Below are 27271 nucleotides of genomic sequence, written 5' to 3'. Positions count from 1 at the left end.
CCTCCAATCCTGGAAGCCAGTTTACCAGAGATTGGTAAGGGAAACTTTTCCTTGGGAAATCTAATGAACTTGAGAATTTTAAAGTCTTCTATCTCCAGGTTCCAAATAATGCAGATGGTCCTTAAAAGGGTAGCAGGAGAATTCCTCTGGATAATAGTGCCTAGCTGAATGCCAGAGTTTGCTGAAATGGCCCAGAGTGCAGAGGTGGTTTACTCTGTGAGGGCAGTGACCATATAACTCAGTTAAGGAGGTACTCAACCTAGTACTTCTTCTGTATCATGAGGTTACCCTAGTTGATCATTATAGCCCATGCAAAATATTCAACAGATTATGCAAGGATTTTCAGTGATCTGGCATGCTACATCACATCATCCAGTATGCCTAAACCCATAGCATCTATTCAAGGTTGAAGACAGATTAGAATAATCTGAGGAACTGCTGAGTTTTTTGTTTTGTTTTTTTCTGATTCCTAAAGCCTACATTTTATATTTGATTTTCTCCACTAACCGTTACCCTGCATGTCTCCAATACCCTCAGGAGGTTATTAGTCCCTGCACTGGCCCTCTGTCCATACCATCACCATCACCTTCAGTTTCCACAGAATTTAAGCTACATAATATTCAGCAATTTATTTAAGAAAAATACTTTTAGTTACTGTTCTCTGCCTAAACCTATTGATTAAGAGTTTCAGCTTGTAATTAGAAAAATCTCCTATTTTATGTTTTCTGCCAACAACACAATTCAACCACAAGAAATTCTGCAACTACAGAAGAATTCTCTTTTACTAACTTCATCCAGAACTCAATATTCCTCTATCTTCTACCACATCTCCAAGGGCCCCTGAGTCTCTGGTAGCTTTTATTTTTTTAATAGACTTTATATTCAGAGACATTTTAGGTTTATGGCAAAATTTAGCAGGAAGTAGAGAGCTCCCATATAACAACTACCTCCCTACACACACAGCCTCCCCCACTATCAGCATCCCAAACAAGAGCGGTACATTTGTTGCAAATGATGGACCTACACTGACACATCTTTATCACTCAAAGTCTGTAGTTTACATTAGGATTCACTCTCGGTACTGACATTCTGTGGGTTTTGACAACCATAATAGTATCATACAGAATAGTTTCACTGCCCTAATAATCCTTTATGCTTCACCTATTGATCTCTCCTTCTCCACAATCACTGACAACTACTGATCCTTTTACTGTTTCCATAGTTTAGCCTTTTCCAGAATGTCATATAGTTGAACTCATACAGTATGTAGCCTTTCAGATTGACTTCTTTCACTTAGTAATATGTATTTAAGTTTCCTCTGTGTCTTTTCATGGCTTAATAACTCATTTCTTGTTATTGCTGAGTAATATTTCGTTGTCTGGATGTACCACAGTTTGTTTATCCATTCACCTACTGAAGGACATCTTGGTTGCTTCCAAGTTTTGGAAATTATGAATAAAGCTGTTATAAACATCCAAATGCATGTTTTTCTGTGGACATAAATTTTCAAATTATTTGGGTAGATATCAAGGAACACAATTGCTGGATTGTGTGGTAAGAGTATGTTCAGTTTTGTAAGAAACCACCAAACTTTCTTCCAAAGTGGCTGTACCATTTTGCATTCCCCTGGTAGCTTTTTAGCACTTTGGAAATGTATTATAGGCCATACAGGAGTACCGCCAGCATAGTCTCTGGGGTACCAAGATCAGATGATATATTGACTGTGCACCATCCTTAGGGAAGACTACTGCATAGAATATACTGTCTGACTGTCCTTCTGACCTGTGCCAGAAGTCTGCTGTACCCCTTTGAGGGGATGGCAACTGTTAATATTAATCTCTATCTTTCAGCTCCAATTGCCACATCTGTTGAAATCTCTTCTTTCTTCCTCAGTTCTGTCCTATGCCAAATTCACTAAGACCCCACTCTAGCTTATGCCTCCCTATCCCAGCCACATTAACCTGAGGGAGAAAACCCACGTATGTGAGGGGGTTCCCAGCTAATCCCTGTGTTCTTGTACTGAGAAGTGTACAGGGTGGAGGAAGATATTATTGTAGTAACCTATCTCTCACCTTAGAAACATAGCAAGCACATTTGAGGCTTTCAACAAATAAACCCCTGATAGTATCTTTAATTCTTCCATCCTAATTTTTGCAAATAATATTGTCACTCTATTAAAATCTGCCTCATTTTACCATAAAATGAGGCTTTGAATTTCCAAACTTTCCTTTGAATGTATTCTTTTTCAGTCTTTCCTTGTTTCCATCTAAGTGGATTTGTAATTAGATTCCCCTTTCCACTGCTAATATCTTCAGACTAAATATCTGTAAGATGACTTTTGATTTCACTTCTCTTCAATATATGACCTCAGCAATTCTAACTTTAGTTATAAATACCACAGTTTATGGGCAGGTGGTTTTTCAGTTACTGAGCCCAAAATGTAGCATCTGTATCCAAGTGTGGATTTCCCAGGCATGTACTTATGTGGAGTGTGTTAACATTCTCACTCACTGTTTCTTAGTCCTTTATTGGCCTGTGAGCTCCAGATCATTTCCATTAGTATATTTCTGGATCAGTGTGACATTTAGGATTTTTTCCCCTTCATTTAATTTAGTGACTTAGGGTGTGAGAGAAGCCCTTGAACATGGAAAACAGCAAACCAGTTTAAAAAGTTAGTTTACCAGTTAACTCTTGATTACTAATGGAAATGAAAGAACAGTCTTATATAGATAATTAAGCTCTATGAACCAAATATAATTTTTTTCTGAAATTCAAATTGCCTTATTTCTGTGAGCTTTTAAAAAGTATATATTGTACATGATTTTTAATTTTATCTCTATTGTCTCTCATTAGGCAAATTTGACAAGGAAGGATCTCAATCAGAAGAATATAGTCATGGATGTCTAACGTGGCCATTTGGAAATACTCAGATTTGTGAGGTCTATGGAGAAAGAGAAAGAAAGGATAGTTCTGGCAGATCAAATAAAAACAACAAAAAAAAGAGAATGGTAAGTGTTACAGGGCCGTGATTTGCCTTTTGGCCTTATTTCCAAATATCTCTGTGGTTTGAGATGTGCATATTTAAGGAAATATGGAGGAAAGCTTTTGAGTTAGAGGAGCGCCTGCAGCTCTAGAGGTGGTGGTTGTCATGCATGAAGGACCTGCTGTACTGTATTTTGATGACTTCCAATGTAGGGAGAGAGGAGCTCTTCAGGAATGTTCAAGAACATGCAAAGCGGGACCAGGTCAGAAAGCAGAGTAAAGGAAAGTGACCTGGGAGAAGCAGTTAGCAACTGAGAACCAAAGTTTCTTTCCTTTATAAGACTCATAATTAGCCTCTGTTAATTTATTCTTTCATTAATTATAACGTATATAGAATATTGTTCTAAATACTGTGGGGGATACAAAAATGAATAAAGTAGCCCTTAGCTTTATGGAACTTAAACTATTTTTAGAGATAATATATGTACATAAAGACTGCAATACAGAGTAAAGTATGAGAAGTGCTTTAGAGAAAGAACAAAATATTTCAAAGAGGTTTGGGATGGAGAGTAATTTTATCTGGGACAATAGGAAAGTTCTTCTCAGCAGAGGTGATAGTTGAGCTAGATCTTGTAGGTTGAAGAGAACGTTGCATGACCAGAGGGGAGGATGTGTTCAGGAAATAGAGAGTAATATTCAGTGTTACAGGAGCACTGAGTATAAATGAAACAAAAATTCTATTGGTTGTTGGCAGATTGTGAAGGGCCTTAAAAGCTGTGGTAACACCAATTTAGACTCTATTTTTCAGGCAAAGAGGACAACAGTGAAGATTTGAGAGCATGGGAATAACATTGAATAGCATCACAATCTAGCTGCAGTTTGCTAAATGGATAGATTAGGAGAAGGATGAAGGTGGGGAGAGTGGTGGGAGTAAGTGAAATAATAACAGTAGGTGTTAATGATAGTGGATCATTATTCCAAAATGTGCTGTAAGCACTGTAGGTCATGACCCATTAGATTGTGAAATCAATTTAGTTGGTGAGGCAAACATGTTTTAAAAATGAAATCGAATCGAATAGAAAATATTGGGTTTTATTACACTTAGTAAGATAAGTATTGTTTTGTGAAGCTTCATTTCAACTTTTAATATAAGTATATTTTATTAGGTACTTATGGAGCTGTGATGTAAAACATTTCTAACTGTAGATTGTGGTCAAGATAGAGAAACTCTACTAGCGGCTCTATTTATTAAAAGCTATCTTCATGGGAATGGTTATGGTAGTCTACGAATATACTCTAGTTTAGGCAAGGGCATGAGAGATCCTCCAAGCATACTGTGTGTGGGGAAGTCAATCTGTATTTGAAATGGCCACTGACTGAAGCATCAGTCATTTATTGTGCTATTTCTTTTAGGAACATGATAGTGAATGTTCAGTTTGATCAGGAGATTATAGTTTTGAATACTCAATGTCATAATTCTGAGGTATCTCTCATTTCTGAAAATGATCAAATTCTTTGAAAACAGTAGTTCTCAACAGGGGACAGGTTTACCCCTTAGGAAACATTTGCCAATGTCTGCAGATACGTTTGGTTATCAGAATTTTGGGGGAGGGAGTATGTTACAGGCATCTAGTAGGCAGAGGTCAGGGGCGCTGCTAAAAATTCTACAATTCAAAGAACAGCCTCTCGTAACAAAGAATTATCCAGGTCAAAATGTCAAAAGCACCAAGGTTGAGAAATCCTATTTCAGAGTGACTCAAACTAGTTATTTAAAAGAAATACAATTCTTTTTTGTGTGTCTGAGGAAGATTTTCCCTGAGCTAATAGCTGTTGCCAATCCTCCTCTTTTTATTTGCTTGAGGAAGATTAACCCTGAGCTAACATCTGTGCCAATCTTCCTCTACTTTGTATGTGGGATGCCGCCACAGCATGGCTGATGAGTGGAGTAGGTCGACACCCAGGATCTGAACCAGTGAACCCGGGGCCACAGAAGTGGAGCATGCTAACTTAACCTCTTGGCCACAGGGCTGGCCCCAGAAATGCAATTCTTAACAGCGGTTGAAAGAAAGATTCGTGCTATTGGCCTAAGACAGACTCAGTGATATTATTTGTGGAGTGCTCTGATCACCAACTTTATTATTAAATTTAAAATGATTTATCAGTATTTGCTTACATGAGACCCAGAATAAAATGCACAAACAGGTTAGAAATACAAAGTTTAACTCTAAGATCATTTCTTGAATCTTAACATTAGAAGTCAGAATTTTATCCTACCACCAAAATATAGAATAATTTATATACCTATGTTTATTTTTGTATATGAAGAAGCAATTTTATATTGGAGTTCATAGAATTGCAGCCAGCTGCCTAAGTGAATCATATCACTTAAAATTCTTGTCTTAAGAGTTTCCTAATTTAAAACAGATTCAATAGAACTTGCTGAAATTTTTACAGATCTGATGATTCTATAAATATAGGCAATCATAAAGATACTTGTACGGAAAAGGGCATGTGAAATTGGTACCTGGGTTCTAGGCCCACTGGGGATACAAACTACCTACAGCTTGACCAAGTCGTTTACATTTCCTGGCTTCAGGTCTCTGAACTAGAAGTCTGTTGGCCCGCGTGACTTGCATAGTTTTTCCTAAGCTTTAAAATTCTATGAGTCTAAGATTATGGATCACTTTTTTGGTGAATAAATTGTAAATCTCTTTTGGATTATTTTAGGATTATTTTCATGACTTATCAATAGCACATGGGAGGAAATTATTATAAAGTAACTCAATTTTCCGATGGTTTCAATTATATTTGGAATACATGAGTAAATGACACCTCGCCCACAAACCTGATGTTTAGCCAGCATTGTCATGCACAGTAAGTTTCCACCAAGCCTTGATGTAATTGTATCATGGAATACATGAGCTTTACCCTTCTAATGTTTTCATGAGACACTTTACTTAGGGGTATGTTTGCTCTTTCAGATCATATTGTTCATGTGTTTTGTGTAGTAGGTCCTCAAAACTTATATTTATTAAAAAAAAATTTTAAAACCAGTGTTTCATGGTTGCAGTGGTCAGACTACTGCCACAAACCTTATGAGATACTTGGCTGCAGCAATGCAAAGGAATAAATCTTTTCTTTCTATCTAGAAAGACAATGCTGGTTGATCCCTCAATGTATTAGCAAATTCTCAATTCTTTCCAGGCATTTAACCTTACAATGATAATGTACAAAGCTGCCTCCTCTTGGCCCAAGCATGTAGATACATCTATAAAATTTTAAATTTTTGTGCTATTGTTTTGGGACTGCTCATGAAATTACCATCACCTTCTCCCAAATTTTTGTAACAAAAATAGAATTTTGATTAGCTAATTACTATATGTACTCATTCATTACTTAGGCTTTCTCTGGTTATATCTGAGGGTAGGGATATCTGTGTGTGTTAAAAAATCACCAAAAAATTCTGGAGATTTCACAACAGAAAAAGGTTAGAAGATCTCTGGCTTGATTTATTCCCATACTTTGTTTCCTAAATGTAATTTTTTACGAGGATCTCTCCAATGGGTTTATAAGTAGAAAATGTATTTCTTATGGTGGGAAGTCTCTTTGGAAAACCTGGAAGAATACGGAAAAAGACAAAGTATTTGTGAACTCTGGAGAAATTATAGGAATTATATAAGTGTTTCTTGAACTCTTTAAGAGTTTAAAAAGTTTCTCACTTAAGGGGATGCTCCTCACAAAGACATTCTAAAAATCTCATGGATTATCCTCAAAAATTTGCATTGCTCCTCTTTTACATTCCAGTCTGCATGATTTCAAGAGCTGAGGATTTGCTGTATGTTTCAAGCCTGGCTCAACCGACTCACTGCATTACAAACTTAAATCCCTTATAAATTGGCTATGGGTTATTGGTTGATTAAAGTAACTCTAAAATAAATCATGTCATTTAGTCTCACTTCATTATACTAATTCTACTGAGTAGTTGGATTCTCATACATGTATGGCCTGCATACAGCTCTCAATGTTTAACTTTTATAGTGAATCAGAGGCCTGTTTTTGAAGCAATCCAGTTTCGGTAATAAGCCACGTTTGTGTAGACGCCAGGTTTGTTCTTTTGACCACAGTTATCTCCCCAGCTCACAATTCCAATGAGATACCAGGTATCTGTAGGATCCTTTACAACTAAAGGTCCCCCAGAATCACCCTGAAAATAAAAAAAGAAATAGTAAAAGAAAATTAGCTAAATATAAAGTTTGTTATTTAGATATTCTGATGAACCACATATTTTATTGCTAGATAGTACATGTATACATTACCAGTTATAGAATAATTAATTGAAATTATTAATTTCAAAAGTTGTAAATTAGATTTATAAAAGTGGATTTCAAAAGTTATAAAAGGCTTAAAGTCCAATTTCCACATTTTAAATTTTTGATTTTTCAGCCTCATAGATGTATAATTGACAAATAAAATTGTATATATTTAAAGTGTACAACGTGACAATTTGACATACGTATGCTTTGTGAAATGATTACCACAATCCCAACACCTCACATAGTTACTCTGTGTGTGTATGTGTGTCTGTGTGTGGTGAGAATGCTTAAGGTCTACTCTTAGCGAATTTCAAGTGTACAACACAGAAAGGCAAGCTGAAGTTGATTTTCTTCTGACTTCAGGTAGGGTGCTTGGTCTTCTGTTTTATCAGACAGACTAAGCCCCTCACTATGCACCCAAGTTACCATCGCCGTATTCCTGTCAGAACCCCTGTACCTGAGTCACTTCCTCGATAACTTCCCCAATTTTTCTACGACTAGAGCTTTATCTTATTTCTTACTTACAGTCATAGGGCAGGAATCTTACTTCTGCTCCCCAGTCCAGTAAAACCTCTTTATGACCACCAGTCCTTCTGAGGCTTATCGCTAACCTCACTGTTTGCCTAGACTCCCATATCCTGTCTGCTCCTAGACTCCTGTCACCACCTTCCATCTGTCTGTCATGGCACAGACCTCTCTTTGGATTCCCTGAATTCTAACTGCCTCCCTCCATATTCTTAGCAACTGAGGCTAGATATGTACCGGATTCTGCCCTTGCCCAGCCTATATGCTACAAAACTCCCTGCTCCTTTTCTGACAGAGGTTGTCCATGTTGTATAATTTGTGGGACCCTAAGCAGGGCTTCCTGCCACCTGATAACAGTACACTTCCCATCATTTCACCATGTAGAGGTAGAGTCACCTCCTTAGAGTTTTCAAGAATCTCACGTTATAAAGCAAGTGCCTCCAGGAAGAAACACACTTTATACATCTGTCAGAAAATGTATGTGCAGGTAGACATTGGCCAACAGAGGAGGGCATTGGAGAGGGCACCAGGTATTCACAATCTGGCCTAACCCACCTTCTCAGCATTAACTGCTTCTCAGCCTTCATCCTCCTCCAACAGATTATTTGGGGTTCCGTCAAATATGAAATGTAGTTTCATACCTTTATAATTTTGGCTATGCTCTTTTCTATAATTTTTTTTTATTATTCTATAACTGGATAAGAGCTATTTATCTTTAGGGCTCATTTAAGTCTCATCTCCTTGATACTTGCTTCAAGAATGTTCCCTTCAAGTTAAAAAATTTGCTCTCCATTAAATCACTTATAACATCACATCATAGTTCATTATTCATGATTGTTTTCTTTCTAGATGTGAGCTGTTTAAGGAAAGAGACTCTACTTTATGAACCTTTGGACTTCTGGTATTAAGGAAGTTTAATTTTATTGGTTAGTTTGTTTGATAGTATCAAAGAAACTCTTTGCTTATCTCATTTTGCTTAATAAAGCACTTAAAAATATGTTTGTGTTGTGAAATTTGCATTTAAAAATTTTTGAACTGACAAGATATCTGTGTTTTGTACTAATATAAAGGACAAAGGATATATCTTGAGCCAGATAAAAATGTTTTTTGTCAATGATATCAAAATAATCTCTCCACCTACCCTGCAAGCATCATAAATTCCTTCCAGATATCCAGCACAAAACATTCCAAATTTTATATCACTGCCATACACATGTGGTTGCTTGCACACATCATCACTTATAATTTTCAGTCTGGCTTCTCGAAGATTATTTTGGGATTCCCCTTAAGGAAAAACAAAGTGATTTTAGTGTTTACAATCAGCATCCTTAGCTAGAATGAAGTAAATGGACTTTTTTCTAATCTTTTTCATACTAAAATTGTCAATACAGAATGAAGTTAATGTAAACAGTTTCTAGAGATTTCTGTTTAAAATCTGGTGCATTTAAATGACAATTATTGGCCTTATCACATTTTTATAAACAACCTATACTAGCAAAAAAGACCCATTTTATTTCTTTTCCTGAAAAATGCTTGTACCTTTACTTTAAAAACAGTTTATGTATTTAAGAAGGCGTTTATTTATTTATTTATTTATTTATTTATGCTGAGGAAGATTCACCCTGAGCTAACATCTGTGCCAACTTTCCTCTATTTTGTGTGTGAGCCACCATCATAGCATGGCCGCTGATAAGTGGTGTAGGTCCGCGCCTGGGAACCGAACCTGGGTGGCCGACACGGAGCTGAGCTGCTGAACTTAACCACTAGGCCACCAGGGCTGGCCCAGAAGCTTTATTTTTTAAAGTAAAGTTTGTATTTGTGGATTCTATGTTATTCTCAGGAACTTTGCAGGTCTAGATCGTTTTTTCCCTTGGCTTGATAAAACCATAATACTATGTATATTTACTTTTACCCTTTACATTTTATGAAGAACTTCCACACATGACATTTAAAAGCAACCATTTCATTTCTTATGTATTACAATTCTGTGACTCCCGATTATAAACTAGATCCTGAGTTGTAGAAACCAATATTATGGCAGGAAGACAACTGCCTATGGTGGAAATGAAGAATATTACAAGCATTCAGAGATTCTTTATATCAAACCATACACTGATCAGGAGACTGACACTGTAGTAGACAAAATTCTACGATGATCCCCAAGATTCCTATGTCATCTCCTTCCCTCCAAGTATGGGTGTGATCTGTGAATATGATTATGATTAGTTTATGTAGGACAGCACAGGTGAGGAAATTTTGCAGATGTAATTAAGATATAATCAGTCTGACACTGAGTTCATCAAAAGGGATATTATCCAAGGTTGACCTGACCTAGTCAAATGAGCTCTTTTATTTTTATTATTTATTTGTTTACTTATTTATTTTGTGAGGAAGATTCACGCTGAGCTAACATCCATTGCCAATCCTCCTCTTTTTTTTGCCTAAGGAAGATTAGCCCTGAGCTAACATCTGTGCCAGTCTTCCTCCACTTTGTATGTGGGTTGCTGCCACTGCATGGCTGACGAGTGGAGTAGGTCCGCACCCCATATCCAAACCAGCAAAGCCTGGGCTGCCGAAGTGGAGTGCATGGAACTTTAACCACTTGGCCATGGGGCTGGCCCCCAAGTAAGCCCTTTTACAAAGGGCTTAGGCCTTCCCTGAGTTCAGAGACTTTTTCCTAACAGCATTGAAGAAGCAAACTTCCACATGTTCTACAGCTGCAAGAAACTGAATTCCACCAACAACCAGTGAACTTTGAAGAGAACCCAGAGCTGCAGATGAGGCCACAAACCCAGCCAATATCTTGTTGTTATTTTGTGAGTCCCTGAGAAGAGGACACAACTAAGCTGTGTCTGGACTTCTGACCCACTGAAACTGTGAGATAATACATGGGTACTGGTTTTAAGCTGTTAAATTTGCAGTCATTTGTTATACAGCAGTAGAAAACTAATACAGACACCAATTTCTGTAGAATACCAATTCAGGATTTATTTCTGGAGAAGTTTTTGCTAAAATGTTTAAAAAGTGCTCAAATTATTCTGTTCTTTGAATACAATTGGTGTAATTTTTTTTTGCCTACTACTTTATCAGTTAACAGAATTCATGTCCAGTGCCAGGAAGGGTAAGGTGAAATCGACAATGTACAAATTGTAGGTGACAGTGTAAATTCATACCTTTTTCAGAAAACTAGTTGGGAAAAAGTTATGAACAGTATATCCCATAAATCCTGGCTATCTTTTAACTATTTCTCAACTGTGAGGGAACGCTTAGTGACATTTCTCACAAAGTATTGATTCTTTTCAAAGAATGAGCTTTTTATTTAATTGATTTTCTCAATTATTTTCTTGCTTTCAATTTTATTCATTTCTACTCTTATCTTTATTAGTTCCTTCCTTCTGCTTGTTTTATATTTATTTTTCTCTTCTGGTTTCTTGAAGTAGCAACTTAGCTTATTGCTTTGAAACCTTTATTCTTTTCTAACGTACACATTTGCTATAAATTTCCCTCTCTGCTCTGTTTTAGCTGCATCCTACATATATTGATATGTTGTTTTTTCATTTTCATTCAGTTCTATGTATATTTAACTATTTCTTCAAGACTTCCTCTTTGACCTATGGATTATTTAGAAGTGTGTTGGTTAATTTCTAAGCATTTGGTGATTATCCTGTTATCTTGTTGTTACTGGTTTCTAGTTTGATTCCATTATGATCAGAGAGCATACAAAGTATGATTTCAGTTCCTTTAAATTTGTTGAGGATTGTTTTATGAAACTAGTTATGGTCTATCTTGGTGAATGTTCCATGGATGCTTGAAAAAAGTGGGTATTCTGTTGTTCAGTATAGTGTTCTGTACATGTCAGTTAGATTCTGTCACTATTCAAAAAGTGTTCCAGCAGATATATTTCTGTGTCAACCTCAAACTCCTGGCCAGAAATGATTCTTCCCAACAAGCTAAAGGGAATCTAAGATGCCTCTCCCAGCATCATGAAGCAGAGAATGCAAACTCGATCTTAGGAGAAAACCCATCAGAAAGTGTGGACATAGAGGTGTCAGGCTTACAGCTCTACTCAGCCACCTCTGGGATTACTAAGCTATTAGTAATAATTTCTGTGATTGGTAATATGCCCTTAAAGAAAGCAATAGAAGTCTCAGCATGTGTAATATGGAATGAAACCACATGGTACTTCTGGAGAAAGTCTAGAGGCCGTCGAGCCTATTCTCGGCCACATTAGTGAAAGGTATTCCTAGTTCTGTAGTGGAGACTGAGAATTAAAGGTTTATTCTTTAGAGCTTATTGTATGTAAATAAATTGTATAAAGATCTGTGAGTGGATTTTCTTATTCTCAGAAGGCACTGTCTTAACTTTTCAGTCCCAGAGTTAAAGAAGCTCTCTTGCTGTTGTTACATGTATGTACCTGGACCAGACTTTAGAATCAAGAGTGTCTCTGACTAAATATTCCCAAAAAACATTCAAAAATAAGGTCACTTGTATTTCTTTGGAAATTAAGTTAGTATATCAACTTAAGTCAATTTATAGAGGGCAAAGGAAGCTTTGTTATCAGAGACGATTTATCTCTACATAGTATTGTCATTCCTGATCACTAAATTAGTCTCTTTAGTTCTGAAACAGATTTTTCTGCAACTGGAGGTTGTAGCTGAGCCAAAGAAAAATTTGCAAGGTGATTCATGAAAGTGAAAATGAGTGATGGAGCAAACCAAAGGGAGGAGAAATGGAAAGGATAGAGAGAGGAGGCTCACAGAGATGGGGCTCAAAGTGAGGGAATCTTGGAGTGAAGGTGCGATAAGCATTACAACATATCAGATGTATACCTGGCATTGCATAAAGAATGGCACATAAAAATAGATTTCAGTGTGGCTGAGGGAACATTTACTTCTTTTATGTCTTCCTCAAAGCTCACCCTTTTAAAACTGCCTCTCCCTCATTCCATATGATTCTGACAAGGCTGCCAATCACACACCTTCCTTTCTTGGTATGGGCATAGGAGGAGTATTTGAGTTAGCCAGTCAATCCCAGTACCCCTGGACACAAGCTGGACGTAAAGAGACCTTTTCAGGGATTAATGTAGATTCCGGCAAAGAGAGGGGCATATTCTTCCCTTGGCATCTGCTAGGTGGAGATGATGTAAACCCTGAGCTGCTGTTGGCCATCTTTGCCACTGTGAGGAGCTAGAATCCCTCTATATGAAGGTGACCTAGGGGACAATAGAGCCAAGAAATGGAAAGATTCAGAGCTTCAGAGCCTGATGACATAATACGAACTCCTGAATCCAACTGTATCTGAAGCCAGACTCATCTCATCTCTTGACTTCCAAATTATAAGGGCCAAATTTGCCATTTTATTGTCACTTGCAAAACAAAAGCCCTAACAAATCCAACCAAGCTGTGTGGAAATGGCTGGCAAGATAATATTCGTGGAGATTAAATCACACTGCCGTAAATAGTGCTTAGTGCTCTATGATGCTTTTTGAGGTACCCACCACCATAGAAAAGTGCTCCAAATCCTGTGATATAGACAGTTGAATTTGGTTGGAAGGATGCAGAGGCTTCTGGCAAACAAACCCGGCGGACATCATCTGTAAAGGTGACTCTGGGAGAGAACTGCACAACAGCAATATCGCACTCTCTTGCTGGGGAATGGTACCTCTCATGGACAATGATTCTTTTGATATTTCTTTTCATTAATGGAGGGTTGATTGTTGTTCCAAAGCTAACAGTCCATTCACGTGGATTTGCATTACTGGAAAAGGTTAGAAATGAACAGAATATATGAACTGCACTACAGTAATTGCACATAGGCTAATAATAGAGAAAACTCCATCCTAAAAATACTTCATTGCAATGATAGTTTTCTTTGACCATTATAAATATGTCTATTGCTACTATTTTATAAGAGAAAATGTATACAAACAGCATCTTAGGGCTAGAAATCACTATAGAATTATTGAATTTTAGAACTATGAAGCACATAAAATGTCATTCATTTATCTCTTCAGCAAATATTTATTGAACATTTATGTGCTGAGTCTAATTCAAAGTGCTGGGGATAAAATGGTGAACAAGAAAGAAAAGGTCCTTGTTGGTGGAAGTATTCAAGTCCAGTGAAGGAGAAAGAACAAAACAAGTTAACAGAGAAATAACTTCAAACAGTGATAAGGGCTATGAATAGAATAAAATATGGCAATGAAATGGCGTACAAGGGGTAGTTGGATGAGTCTCTTGAGAGCATGACATTTGGACTGAGACATGTTTGACGAGGAGTCAGCTGTGAGAAGATGGGGACACAAGTTTCCAGGCAAACTTTCCAAGGCCTTAGACCAGATGGGCTACAGTTCAGGACACAAGGGAAGAATGGTGGGGAATGAGGTTGGAGAGGTAGGTGGGGACCAGATTCTAGAGTGTCTTAGGTCATGAATAAAGTGCTTGGATTTTGTTCAAGTGATTTGGGAATTCACTGGCTAATTTTAAACCAAGAGTAATGTAGTTTCATTTACATTTTTTAAAAAATCACGTTGGTTCTTTCTGGAGAATAGATTGTTGGAGGGCAAGAATGGATGAGGTAAAAGCTGTCAGAAATCCTGTGAGAGATGATCAACTGTGGGTGACTTCTAGCTTGTGGGCTTGAGCAACTGGTGGATCATGGTATATATAGGGATTGGAAAGGTCATCTAGTAATGAAAGATCATCTACTAAAGCCCTCGTTTTACACTTAAGGAAAATAAGGCCTAGGTGGTTTAAACTGTTTGCCTAGTATCACATGTCTTCTTGCCTCTCTCTGCTCTTCTTTTTATAGGACATGGTCTCCCACCAAAATCTGTTTATTAACAGCAAGATTAATGTTCTTTAACTAGTTAATTGAACTAACACTATCCATGAGGGATAAGCAAGGAGACGGATACTGCCCATATGGATACTTGTTTCTCAACCTAATTACTTCTTAACAGGTAGCTTTAGTCATAGAAAGAAACATATAAACCTATCAGTGAGGTTTCAGTCTAATCTGACAGCTGTTAATTATGTTGAGAGTCTTGTTATTTTTAAGGCAATTAAAAATTTTGTTTTTGCACACAATTTCAATGTGCAAAACATAATGAGAAAAGCGAAATAAAAATTGGTTTGTGAAACACAGTTGTTCATATAGCATAAATACATCGACTTTTTGTTTATAAATCAATCTTTTGTGAGTTTTATTGGTACAAATCTGCTCCCTCAACTTAATTATGCCTAGATGAACTCAACATAAATCAAATATTTTGAACATGGAAATGCGAAGTACAGACCTTGAATTGTATTTACTCAAATGGGAGTGATCATTCGAGAACTTTCAAACAATGGCCTGATACTATTTAATACAGCTTATGTTTATTACCTTTATAGGTGACAAACCTGAAAGAAAAACTTACATGAGTGATGCTAAGTGAAGATTACAAATAAATTTTCGAAATTTTTAATCTGGGCCCAAATCAACAAGATGCAATTTAATGGTGATAAATATAAAATAGTAATTTAGATCCTTAAATAAATTGTAAAAATTCAAAGTGGTGCCACCTGGTCTGGACACCATCCCTATAAAAAGGATCTTGGAATTTTGTTGATTATTAGCTTAGAAATAACCAATCATGTGATGAGGCTTCTTAAAGTGTTAACTCAATATTAGACTGTACAAATATCAGATAATCTCAGACTAGGAAAGGCCATAAAAAGTCATTTGGTCCTCTCACTGGTCCAATGCTTGAAGGATGGGTCTTGCCGTGGAGAAGACATATGCTTGTATTCAACTCCACCATCACCTAACACTGTGACCTTGGGCAAGTTACTTAACTTTTCTTATTTCCCTCAGTGAAAAAGAGCTTACCAAGCAGAGTTTACCAAGCTAGGTGGGTGTAAGAATTATATAAAACAAATCTTAATCACTTAACCAAATATTTGTAGCATACTGGAGTCTTTTAAAATGCAGCTCCTGATTCTGTAGGCTGGAGATGGGGCTTGAGATTCTTGCATTTCTAACAAAGTACCTAGTGATGCGAATGCTGCTGGTCTGTGGACCATGCTTTGGGCAAGGCTGTATGGGTATACTGTCATCTTTCTTTACCATCCAAGACTCTCTACTTTCTTGGCATTTTATTTTATCAAGTTCTCTTTAAGAACGTTGTCGAGGACAGAACTCAGTATCCCAGGCAGGATCTGATCAACAAAGAGTCTAACATCTCATTTATTCTGGGTTCTGTGTTTCTTTTAATGCAGTCTAAATCATAATGTAGTTTTGTAAACAACAGACTCACAGTGGGCTACTTCCAACAAAAATTTCTAAGCAATTTTCACCTGTTAAGGCACATACCTGCTTTCTGGACTGATATACTTGGATTTTTTTTTTTTTTATTCTAGTTAGAGCCTTGTATTTATACCTGTTAAAATTAATCGTTTAGTTCTTGCTTGTTACTCTAACATAATTAAAGTTCTTTTGAAGTTTTTCTGTTTTTCTTACCATATATTCATTTTCCCTTCCAGTGTATGTCGTCAGCCACTTTGTTAAGTGTAACTTCCACATCATCTGTCAAGCCCAGAAAATATATTGTCTAGGACATTGTGCAGGGTTGAGATCTTTCATGGGCCATAAAAAGTATCCTCTGTATTTCAACAGCAATTCTGAATCATCATCTTTTGGACAGAGTTGTTTAGTTACTGAACTACCTATTACCCTTGCATTCAATTTATATTATTTTATTTTTTCTGGAAGCCTTCCATTTTACTTTGTCATTATGACATTAGTCGTACTATCTATCTTGAGAAGGGTGTTTAGTTCTTAGAAGCACATTTTCAGGGAGACATTGACAAAATCAAGAACATTCAGGGAAGAACCAAGATGGTGGGACATCTGGAAGTTGATGCTGTGAAATAAAGTAGTGATATTTATTTTCACATATGGTTTGGAGATTCTCATTCATTTTATAATGTTTGGCCTGAAAAAGAGAAACTAAGAAACAGCTATTCTATGGATGAGAAATAAATTTGATCCCTGTTGTTCCAGATGAAAGAATAAACTTCAATAGATAAAAGTTATTAGATTGCAGATTTGGTTTTCAATATTATAGAAATATTTGCAAGAGTAGAACTATCTACCACAAAATTGGCCAACTTTGGAGCTCGTAAGCTCTCTATTACTTTGACATATTCATCCCAAACTAAGCACCTGAATAAGGGATTTCTGTGCTTTCTAACGTAACAGCCTATTGAGCTTTCATGTCTTTTGAGCTTTAAGAATCTAAGTCTCTATATAGATTTAGACTCATAGGTAGACTGAATTTACTGTGGTATCAAAAATCAGAATTTTGGAGCTCAAAAGGAACTTGAGAAGATCGAGTCCATCTATTTCCTAACATACTATGGTTTAATAACATGCCCAAAGTCAGAGATCAGATCCAGCTCTCCTGCTGTCGGGGACAATGTTTCATCCACTAAGGCCTGCTGCCAACTGCTTTACAGAGATGCCCAGGAAGCCCTTGTTATCACCATGATAATTGGTACTAGAGAAAGGTCATAAAGTGAATCTACTTAGAAAGACATCCAGAATTTTAAATGTATGGTAATAAAAAGATCTGACTGGTTATTATCTTGAAAGGTAAAACTAAAATTATGAAAAAAAAGACACTTTATATTTAATAAAATTTATGCTGCAATTGTGCTCAGAATGAATAAAGAATTAATCAAATGTTAAGTTCATTTGAAACAATTGTATGATAGCATAATGCTATCTTTACTTCCAGTTTGCCTTTTGTAGCAACAGTGTCAAGAGGTGCTATATTATATGAAGGTTTCATGGGGAGGTCCAAGGGCCTCTCTTAGTCCTTTATCACTCACGGGAATCTCTTTTGAAGTGCCTGCCCTTATCATCCTGGTAATTTTCTTATTTTGGTTGTTAACTGCTCTACTTCTACCAGATCTTTATATGTCCATTTCATTTGAGCAATTCTTTGTTATCACAATTACCAACTCCCTACATCCATTGAAGATTTCAATTTCACTTTGTAATTAATTTGATTATTTATGATCAACATGAGACTGGCCCAAGTGTTTGGCAGCGACAGACACTAGTATTAAGTGGAGAGGATTGTTTGAGAAAGGATCAATAATTATACATGTTATTAGTAAATATTTTCTGTTACGATGACTTCTGTTTCCTTACACATTTTTTTAACTTAAAACTCTGAGGACCTGATCAATGAATACTAGGATAATGACTACTACCCCCACTAACTTTCCAAATAAGCGTACTAGTGTAACGTTATTTTAGAGAAGAACCTGAAAGAAGTTTTTCTCATTTTGTATCAACAATATCCGGGGGCATTGATTATTAATCAGAACATAATAGGGGCCATCTCCATGGCCGAGAGGTTAAGTTTGCCTGCTCCGCTTCAGTGGCCTGGGGTTCACTGGTTTGGATCCTGGGCATGGACCTAGCACTCCTCATCAAGCCAAGCTGTGACAGAATCACACATGAAAGAACTAGAGGGATTTATGACTAGGATGTATGACTATGTACTGGGGCTTTGGGGAGAAGAAAAAAATAAAAAGAGGAAGATTGGCAACAGATTTTAGCTCAGGGCCAATCTTCTTCATCACACACACACACAAAAGGCATACCTAAAAAAAAGAACATAGTAAAACCCAGAATTTTTTTTAGCAGTAGTGGGGTCCAACTTAAGGTCAATAACTTACTTCTTAAAGCAGTGTGCTGCAGTGATGAGCCATGTATTACTAATCAAGGTGGCCCCACACTGATGGACGTTATTACACTGAAGGGAAGCTTGCCAAGGCCAGGCAGCCTTGGCCGCAATTTCTCCCGACATTATTCTGTTGACTATTAATGGAGCAACTCGTTTACCACAACCTGAAAGAGATGAGATCATTAAGTTATAAGAAATGTCTCTATAATCTTTGATATAGAGAACCTAATAGAGTGCTGCAATGCAATATTTGCATTTATCATTATATAAACATGTACAATATTAATATCTATCCTCTGTATTTCCCAATATGTTGATGTATTGCTCACTCTGCATATTTATAGATGTGGATATATATTGCTTCCTGAAGCTAAGTTAAGCTGCAAAGGGTTGACACTTCACAAAGTGTGTGTCCTGAGGACTTGCAGTGTCAATTATTTAGGTGACCTGGGAGCTCCTACTAAGATGACTGTTTCCCAGTTTAGGTGATGCAGCTGTGTTATTTTGACATGAGGTCCTCACCAGAAGAACTGGCCAGACAAATAATTGCCCATTTATTGGAAATCCTATTCCCATATTTTTTTCTGGGTAACTAGTTCCTAAGGTGTACATGGGTTAATGTGTCATGACTAGTCTCTCACTCTTCAGGATGGAAGTTTCCATGTTTTTACATAAACCTCACACTCACTGTTGGTGGGAATAAATGTGTACTCTATTATGTGCATCAGGTCAGAGATTACTTTGCTGCTTAGGGTTCCTGCTAAGAATGAAGCCTGTGTAGAGCATGGTGCTAATAAAGAACATACAGTAGGTTTAATTCTTGTTCCAACTAATTAGGTATCAAAAAAGAAAATTCATTTTACGCATATTGATTACACTCCAACCATGGCCAGACATTTTAGAAATCTCCATCTCTCTGCCATCACTTTCGTTTAGACTACCACATTTGTCATCTTGGGGACTGTGACAGCCTCCCAGTGCATCTCCCTGCCTCTAGTCTTGCTCCGCCAATCTGTTCTCCCCACCAAAAACTGAATGATCTTTCTGATACGTGTAAAACCCTTCAGTGACCTCTCATTGCCCTCCAAATAAAGTCGAAATGTTTCAGCATGGTTCTGATCCTTGATTACTATTAATCATATCCCTTTCCCATATCGCTCAACTCCCATTCTATGTTCCAGCCACACTGACACTTTTCAATTACAATAAATGACCATGTTCTTACTTTTCTGAAGACATTTTTACATACTACTCCCCCTGCCCAGGAAACTTATCCCACTTATCACTTGATTCATGGCCTCTCCGCTCTCCTGTCTCAGAAATCTTTCTGATCCCACAAGAGCAGGTTAGCTGACTCTGTGACTGACTCTCATAGCACTGTGCACTCTCTGTCGTAACATTTATCACACTATCTTAACATTTCCTGATTTATTTATGTCTTCCCCTACCTTCTAGCTCTTAATTTTAGAGGAGGGATCATGTGTTATTCACAGTGGTATTCACTTTCTGGCACTCGGTAGATGTTAAAAAGATATTTGTTGAATGAATGAATAAGTAAATGAGTAAAAATGTATAGTGTGTTTGTAAGACACAGACGCAAATGCATAAACACTTTTGTTCAAATTCATCAAAACTTTTATAAAATCTTTCAAAATTTAGGTCACAGTGATATGAAATAAGCAAGTGGAGCTGCTGTCAACCATGAAGATGAGTATATTAAGCAAATTTTATAGGCCAATCACAGATGATGGGGTCTATCTCCTCCCCATTTATCACTTTCTCCTTATTTTGTTTCTCAGCAGAAAGCACGTTTCACAGCATTAAAAAAGTTAGAAAAGCAAGCCCATTTATTCCAAACCAGAAATACATAATTTCTTCAAATTGCTCCCCAAATTTCCACCATGAAAAATGTTTTTATTGAACATGATGAAAAGGTCAGTCTCAGAGTTAGAAAAACAGTATCTCCATCTATTGCCCAATTGTTATTCTCTCCCAAAGAAAATGTGGGACATGGGTGGGAAATTATGAGCTAATATTTGAAGATGTCCTTTCTGATGTGGAAATTGAACTTATTTTTATAAGCTAACTAGACTTACATGCTTGGACAGTTAGCTTCCCTGTTGATGAGCTCATTGCTGAAAAATGAAATAGAGCAAAGAATGATGATTTGATATTCTCCTGGTTGGTCTCAATGACCTGAAATTATTAGGGGATACTGACCATATGTGGATTCTAGACAGTTGAGCACATAGATCAGTCAGGAGAATGGCTACCTGATATAACAGGATATGTGTACAAGATTTGCAGAGAATTATGGGCAACCTCAACCTCTAATTAGGTGGATAGTACCCCAAGCAGTGGATGATTAAGACAAAGCTAGTGGATGATTAACACCCACGAATAGTTTATATTAATAAAGAATAGTGGTTTTCCACTGGTGCAGGATAAATCCTCTTTGGATTTACTTCAGGAGATAGAGAAAGTGGAGAAAGAGGGAGCAAGTAGGTGGGGTCTCCAGACTCAAACCCAGCCTCAATCAGAACAGGTCTGCTTTGATCTCTTCTGTTTATTTAAGATTTCACATAAGCCCTTCTTTGGTCACAGCAATTAGAAATGAAAAAAACTTTGAAAGCTCCCACATAAACTATATTTAAAATACTTCTAGGGGCTGGCCCGGTGGTGCAGTGGTTAAGTGCGCACCTTCCGCCTTGAAGGCCCGGGGTTTGCCAGGTCAGATCCCGTGTGTGGACATGGCACTGCTTGGCAAGCCATGCTGTGGTAGGCGTCCCACATATAAAGTAGAGGAAGATGGGCACAGATGTTTGCTCAGGGCCAGTCTTCCTCAGCAAAAAGAGGAGGATTGGCAGCAGTTAGCTCAAGGCTAATCTTCCTCAAAATAAAATAAAATGCTTCTAAAACACAGTTCCTAAATTATCAAAATGATTTTTTTCTGAAGAATAAACTATTGTGTATTCTCGTCCAATTATCTGCTGAATATTGGTAAAGGCCAATTATTGGACAGAATCTAGGATTAACTTCTGTGAATTTCCAACAAAGTTAGGAATCTGATAAAGGAACGTGGACATTTAAACTTAAGTTGCTGGAAGATTGCATGAAAACTGTGATTTCATGATAAAATGCCTTATAAACTGTTGCACTTATTTCTATCAGTGCCATGTTTCTCAGACTCATATCCTTTGCATCTAACTTCCCATTGTGCAAAATAAGAATATTTCCTTCTACTTACGTTCTATAAATCCCACTTGGGAAACTAGTGATGATAAACTTTGCAAAGTGGGAGTTTTGAAAATATCCAATTCAAGGATACCCTTAAAGCTATGCCCAAATCATTATATGGTGAAGAATCAATTGCTCAGGACAGATTCTCAATGCTTACTCTATGGAAGGAACTCAATTTTCTGTCAAATGTAGTTTTAAGGTAGTAAATGTTGTTTCATTTTTTTTAAAAGCTAATTTAATATCCATGTTACTAATGCATTAAAATGAAAAATAGTATAATGCTGGAATTCTTCAGTTAAGCCTTCTTCAGCTTATTTTGAGCAAGATGCAAATCACCCCTTTCCAGGAATGACATTAGGTTAAGTGCAATGGTTTTGAGTGTAATGGATTTTTAAGGATTGAATTTTTAGGGAGAATAATTACACCCGGAGGTAAGCTACCCATCCTCAAGTAACTGGCTATTAAAGATGTCTAATTGTGACCAAATATTTTTACTTTCCAAGTCTAGGAGAGAAAAGAAATATTAACACCTCAGTCTTGAAAGTAACCCTCTAACACACTTCTGAGCTGAAAGTAATTTAGTTAGTATTCAGGGCTCTACATGCTACAAGTAACATAATGGGAACTGGAGCACACAACAACCGTGATGTTGGCAGTGAGCCGCTCTTCCACAGCCATGGTGTTTGCAATGCAAAGGTGTTGATTTTAGCTTTTCTGTGACCCATTGCATCACATGAGGGACCCACAGAAGAATAACACAATTATCTTGACAAATTATGGGTAAATCTTGGGCTGCAGGGTTATTTCGAGACTTGGTCTAGAATTTCGGCAGTTTTCCATTCATTGGGAGTCCCCCAAATTAAGTGTTCCTGGAGAGCAATGTTTTTGCCTATAAAAACTGCCTTGAGGGTTCTCCTGAGCTTTTCACTTTCCACTAAGTGGGACTTTTTTAAGTTCTAGTAAACACTGCTTCTTTTACATCTGGAAATTTGGAAACCTTCAAAGTTCTAGCTTTATCTACTACCAGTCAATCCCTTGCATTAATGCTTTCAGATTTCCAAAGCATAAGCACAATTCACTAGCTTTCTAAGTGGTAACAGTGTATATGTTCCATATTATATTTTTTATTTTCTTGTATATCTTCATGATTGTACAGGAAGAACAAATATTATCATTGTAATTTTACAGATGAGAAAATGGAGGCCAATGCCTGGGCCAATTAGTTGGGTGGTCCTGCAGTGACTCAGTGGAGATAGAATTAGGTAAGTCTCAAATCAGGTTTTCCACCAGCACATCCTGCCCTTTAATCTACTGCAGTCATTAAAATAAGCTGCAGCTCACAAACTGAGCCGGTAAGAAGCAAAAAGCCCAGGCAGTCAGTGACCATTTCATGCTTCATTTCTGGTTTCAGATAGCTCAGCCTTTTAAATTCCTGGCGTATTTACTGGTTATTGGAAATTACATAGAACACATCATGTAACTTATCAGAATTGCCAGTATTTCACAACCTTAATTCAATTGTTTCCCCACCTAACAAAGGAAATGAATTAAGCGTTTGACAGGTTCTTCCCTCCTGGGTTGGGAGCGGTTTCCAGATGTATTCCCTGAGTAGCTGACTCTCTCACATCAGCAAACTCCTGCCCATCCCATTCCCTCAGATTTTCACTTCCTGGATGAGTTTCCTCTTGAAGAGTTAGCTAGACCCTTACAAGAGCAGGGCATCCTGTTTCACATCTGATATTAATCACTTTGATTCTCTTCCGTGACTCTCTTAAGTCTATTGTCCATTGGAATCTGTAGGGGAAACTCTGTGTTTGTCTGCCAGAAGTAGATGCTTGTGGAAGCAGCTTAATGTACAGGGGCAAATAGGTATCTGTGTAGCTGCACTCCTCAGAGCCTTTAATATGCTAATATAAGGGATGAACTTCCAAGAGATAAATATCATAGACAGAATTCCTAAAATGTGTTTGACCACAGAACTCTTTTTTTCAAAGAATGTCTCAAGAAATTAGAGATCTAGATTTGAATCTTAGCTCCTCTTAATTATTAGAGTCCTGTTTTTATTAACTTTTTTTTGCCCCTCTTTCACGTCTATAAAGGTGAATTTGTCTACTTCACACGGATATAGAAATTAGCTGCATGTAAAGGGCATAAAGAAGGGCCTTGATAAAGGTTGATTCTCTTTTTAGAGAAACGATAATGGTATAATGGATCCAATGATTTTTTTCTGGTTTAGTAATTTTTGAAGCATTACTTATAAGATGGCTTTAGTGGCTCTACAGTTGGTTTACCGTTTTCCCAAATGCCTGTATGAAAAAAGTTAACAAAAACTTCATCATTTCACTGTATACAGAAACTATCCATATCTTTAAAAGGCAAAAAATGAGTTTGTGTTTTACGAAGGTCCACCTAGAAAAACAGTTGTTGCTAAACACTTGGTATTTTCACTTGCTTAGTCATGGAGACAGTGGCTGGGTCAGATTAATGCTCTGTTAGTGGTAAAGATTTGCATATGGAATGAGTGCCAATTACTACAGGAAAAACCACTTGACAACTAACTTCAGACATACTTTCATCAGAAAATAATAAAACCTGGAATGAAACTTTTTTAACTTGAAATTTTTTTCCATTTGAATTCTAGCTATCATTTGGAATGAAAATAACGGCAAGTAAGTATGAGATTAGATATAAAATGGACCTAATAGGTCCCTTTCACATCACATACAAAGGTACCTATGTACTTACCATTAACTTGAACTGATGAGGCATTTATTGACAAGGCTCTTGTGTTCCTTATCTTCTGATTTAAGATGCTGTGGATTTTCTTCTTTCTTACTGTCCTTTGCTCAGCAGAGGGGAACTGGAACACCATAATGACATCTGCTTTCACACCATCTTCCTCTGGACTACGACGCACAAGAGAAAGGTGCTTATTCAAAGAACACATCCGGTATTATCTTACACTCTTTCCTGTATTTTCTTCCCCTGATTTATGCCTCAATTGCTGAAAGTGTCAAGAACTAATCTTCTCACGCTGACGTGAATCTACATGTCACTCGCTGACCCAAGATTATTTCATATGATCCCTCTTCAAGTTTTCATTGTTTTGAGTGCATTTTCCCCATTAATTTGAAGCCTTGTTATAGCAGTGGGGTAGAACTCAGACATCAAAGAATTATCATCAAAATCATAAACTCTCAGGATTGAAAGAAACTTTAGTGGTCTCTTCGGTCAATCACTCCTGTGTCTTGATACCTGAATCACCTCTACAGCATCCATGACCAAGTGGTCCTCTAACCCCAGCACAGTAATTAAAATGATGGGGAATTTACTTCCCTAAAGAGATTATTTCTCTTTGGTCAGCTCTGATTTTAAGAGAGTTCTTTGATTTGAGTTGAAAATATGTCTCTTTCTATCTTTCATTTAGTTGGGCTTAGGACTACCCCTTGAGACATGCATAACATAACAGTTCCCTCTTCCACATAAAATATTTGAAGACAGTGATATTCTTGGTCCCTGAGTCTTCTCCTGATTAAATATGTTCAGTTCCTTGAACTTTTTCATATAAATAGGTTCAAGTCCCTTCATCTGTGGTACTGAATTTTTACATACTCTTAAAGTAGGAAAACCAAACAATTTAAGGTCATTAAAAAAATCGAAACCTATGTATTGATCTGCTATTCTTGTTTTTACACTTCAAAAGATCCAGGATCTAAAAAGCACTAAAGGACTATTTTCCTGAATCCTTTTACTAAAAAGAGAGGAAATCATATTGATTCTGAGGCATTTTAGATATTGTGGTCCATTTAGGCTCTGGAATGTGAAGATATAAATAATCAGAATTTTATGTCAAATTGGCAAACATATAACCAAGTAATTTTCCCTCTTAAATTAGAGAGAAAACATTGTTTCCCAGGTGGCATTTCTCTGGATGCACAGAAAAACTTATATAGTAAAAATGGCTACAAATTTAAAGGAGTTCATAAGACTAGGAAAATGTTGCTAGAATGTTATGGCAAATCAGAATTTGAAAATGGAGGGCATGAGATCTAGAAAGTTTTGGCAAATGTGTACTTTTTGTCTCCTAAATATTAGAGAATTTATCCAATTTATATTATAAAGTCCTTCTGGAGGTCAGCAGTTACTCAGTAAAGGTGTAAGGAACTTGGAGTCAGTCTTCCAATAAGCATTAGTCAGTTGGTGAGAAAAGTGATTATTATTTCCTTCAAAAAAATCTGTCTGAATATATTCATTTTCTTTAGGAAGATGAGTCATACAGGCCCATAGGTTTGCACTTATTACGTCTACGTTCTGCTATGTGCTTTCCAAATAACACAATTGAAACCTCTGAGCCATTTCTGCAACTGATATGAATCTTCCCCCTCCACCACAACAAACAGAAAATTTATTAAAACAGGAACGTCTTTTCATTTGGGCATGCCTTCTGTCACTAAGGCTTCATTACAGGTAAAACTTATGATCCCATTTTGTAGTCAACTTTGCCTTCTTAATGTTCTTGAAATGACACGTCTGTTGAAAGAATACAACTTGGTGCGTGCAGTGACATGCTGCTGGGTTTTCCCAAAGCCACAGGTTCTGGTAGGCCCGGGCCTTACAATCAGTTGATGGAATTTGAATCCTGATTCTGCTGCTTGGGGAAACTGTCACTTGGGGAACTTTAAGCACATCACTTAACCTCCCCGAGTCTTAGTTTTTGCATATACAAAGTGGTGGTCAGCCCTATATCTCGAGACTGTTATAGAGGTAGTAGTTATGAGAAATCCTAGCCAAGAGCCAAGCCCATAGAGGCAACAGTATATAAGGGTTTCCATCTCCTTTGCCCTTTGTCTTTCCAGGCTGTGACTCCACATTTGCCCAAACATACATACGTCAGTCTCACTACTTGGTTCTTGATATAATGCTTGTTGAAGGCAGAATCTATAAATATCTCCTCCACCTGTTATTACAAGAGAGAAACTCTGTATTAATAGGATATTTTGTAATAAGAATATACCCCTGATTAAATGGTAAAGCGATAGAAAAAAGTTTTAACATGGCAATACCATTTAAACCAGTGGTTCTCAACTCTCACAATGCAACAGAATCATTTGCAGATTTTTTTTTTAATTATAGATGCTGGGGCCCTCTGCCAGAGTTTTGGTTATAACTGGTCTGGAGGGGACCTAGCCATTCATAGTTGTAAAAATTTCCCCAGGTGATTCTAATGTGCCAGCATATGTTTCTGCAGTAGAAGATATGTTCCTAAAACTCCATAGAAGGTGAAGCAGAAAGATACAGAGCAGCGACGGGACACAGGGAGGCCTTGAGAGGTGATGGAAAGAACCTTGGCTTCGTATTGGGTTTGAAGCCTATCCTTCTGCTCATGAACTGGGTGACCTTGGAAAAGTTATTGAACCAATTTGAGCCTCAGTTTCCTAAGCTGTAAAACAAAGATATTGATATGCTACTC

At 37.1% G+C, this 27271-nt stretch overlaps 1 protein-coding gene across 2 annotated transcripts in view; it reads right to left on the bottom strand.

The window, feature by feature from the left end:
• Window positions 1-5062: 5062 nt before the first annotated feature.
• LOC106843221 (transmembrane serine protease 11A) overlaps window positions 5063-27271 on the bottom strand; it is a 50075-nt gene continuing 27866 nt past the window's right edge. For both annotated transcript variants that reach the window (XM_070505738.1, XM_014860173.3), the window contains exons 4-9: window positions 26691-26758; window positions 24547-24707; window positions 18554-18725; window positions 13318-13577; window positions 8962-9104; window positions 5063-7186 (exon numbers count right to left, since the gene is read on the bottom strand). In XM_070505738.1, the coding sequence (XP_070361839.1) occupies window positions 7025-7186; window positions 8962-9104; window positions 13318-13577; window positions 18554-18725; window positions 24547-24707; window positions 26691-26758 (966 nt within the window). In that variant the 3' untranslated portion in view covers window positions 5063-7024. The remainder of the gene's footprint in view (window positions 7187-8961; window positions 9105-13317; window positions 13578-18553; window positions 18726-24546; window positions 24708-26690; window positions 26759-27271) is intronic.

This window comes from Equus asinus, chromosome 3 (genome assembly GCF_041296235.1).
Source record: "Equus asinus isolate D_3611 breed Donkey chromosome 3, EquAss-T2T_v2, whole genome shotgun sequence".
In the NCBI taxonomy this organism is placed as follows: Eukaryota; Metazoa; Chordata; class Mammalia; order Perissodactyla; family Equidae; genus Equus; species Equus asinus.
The sequence above is the reverse complement of the archived record's forward strand: the minus strand, read 5'-3'. Positions and strand labels throughout refer to the sequence as shown.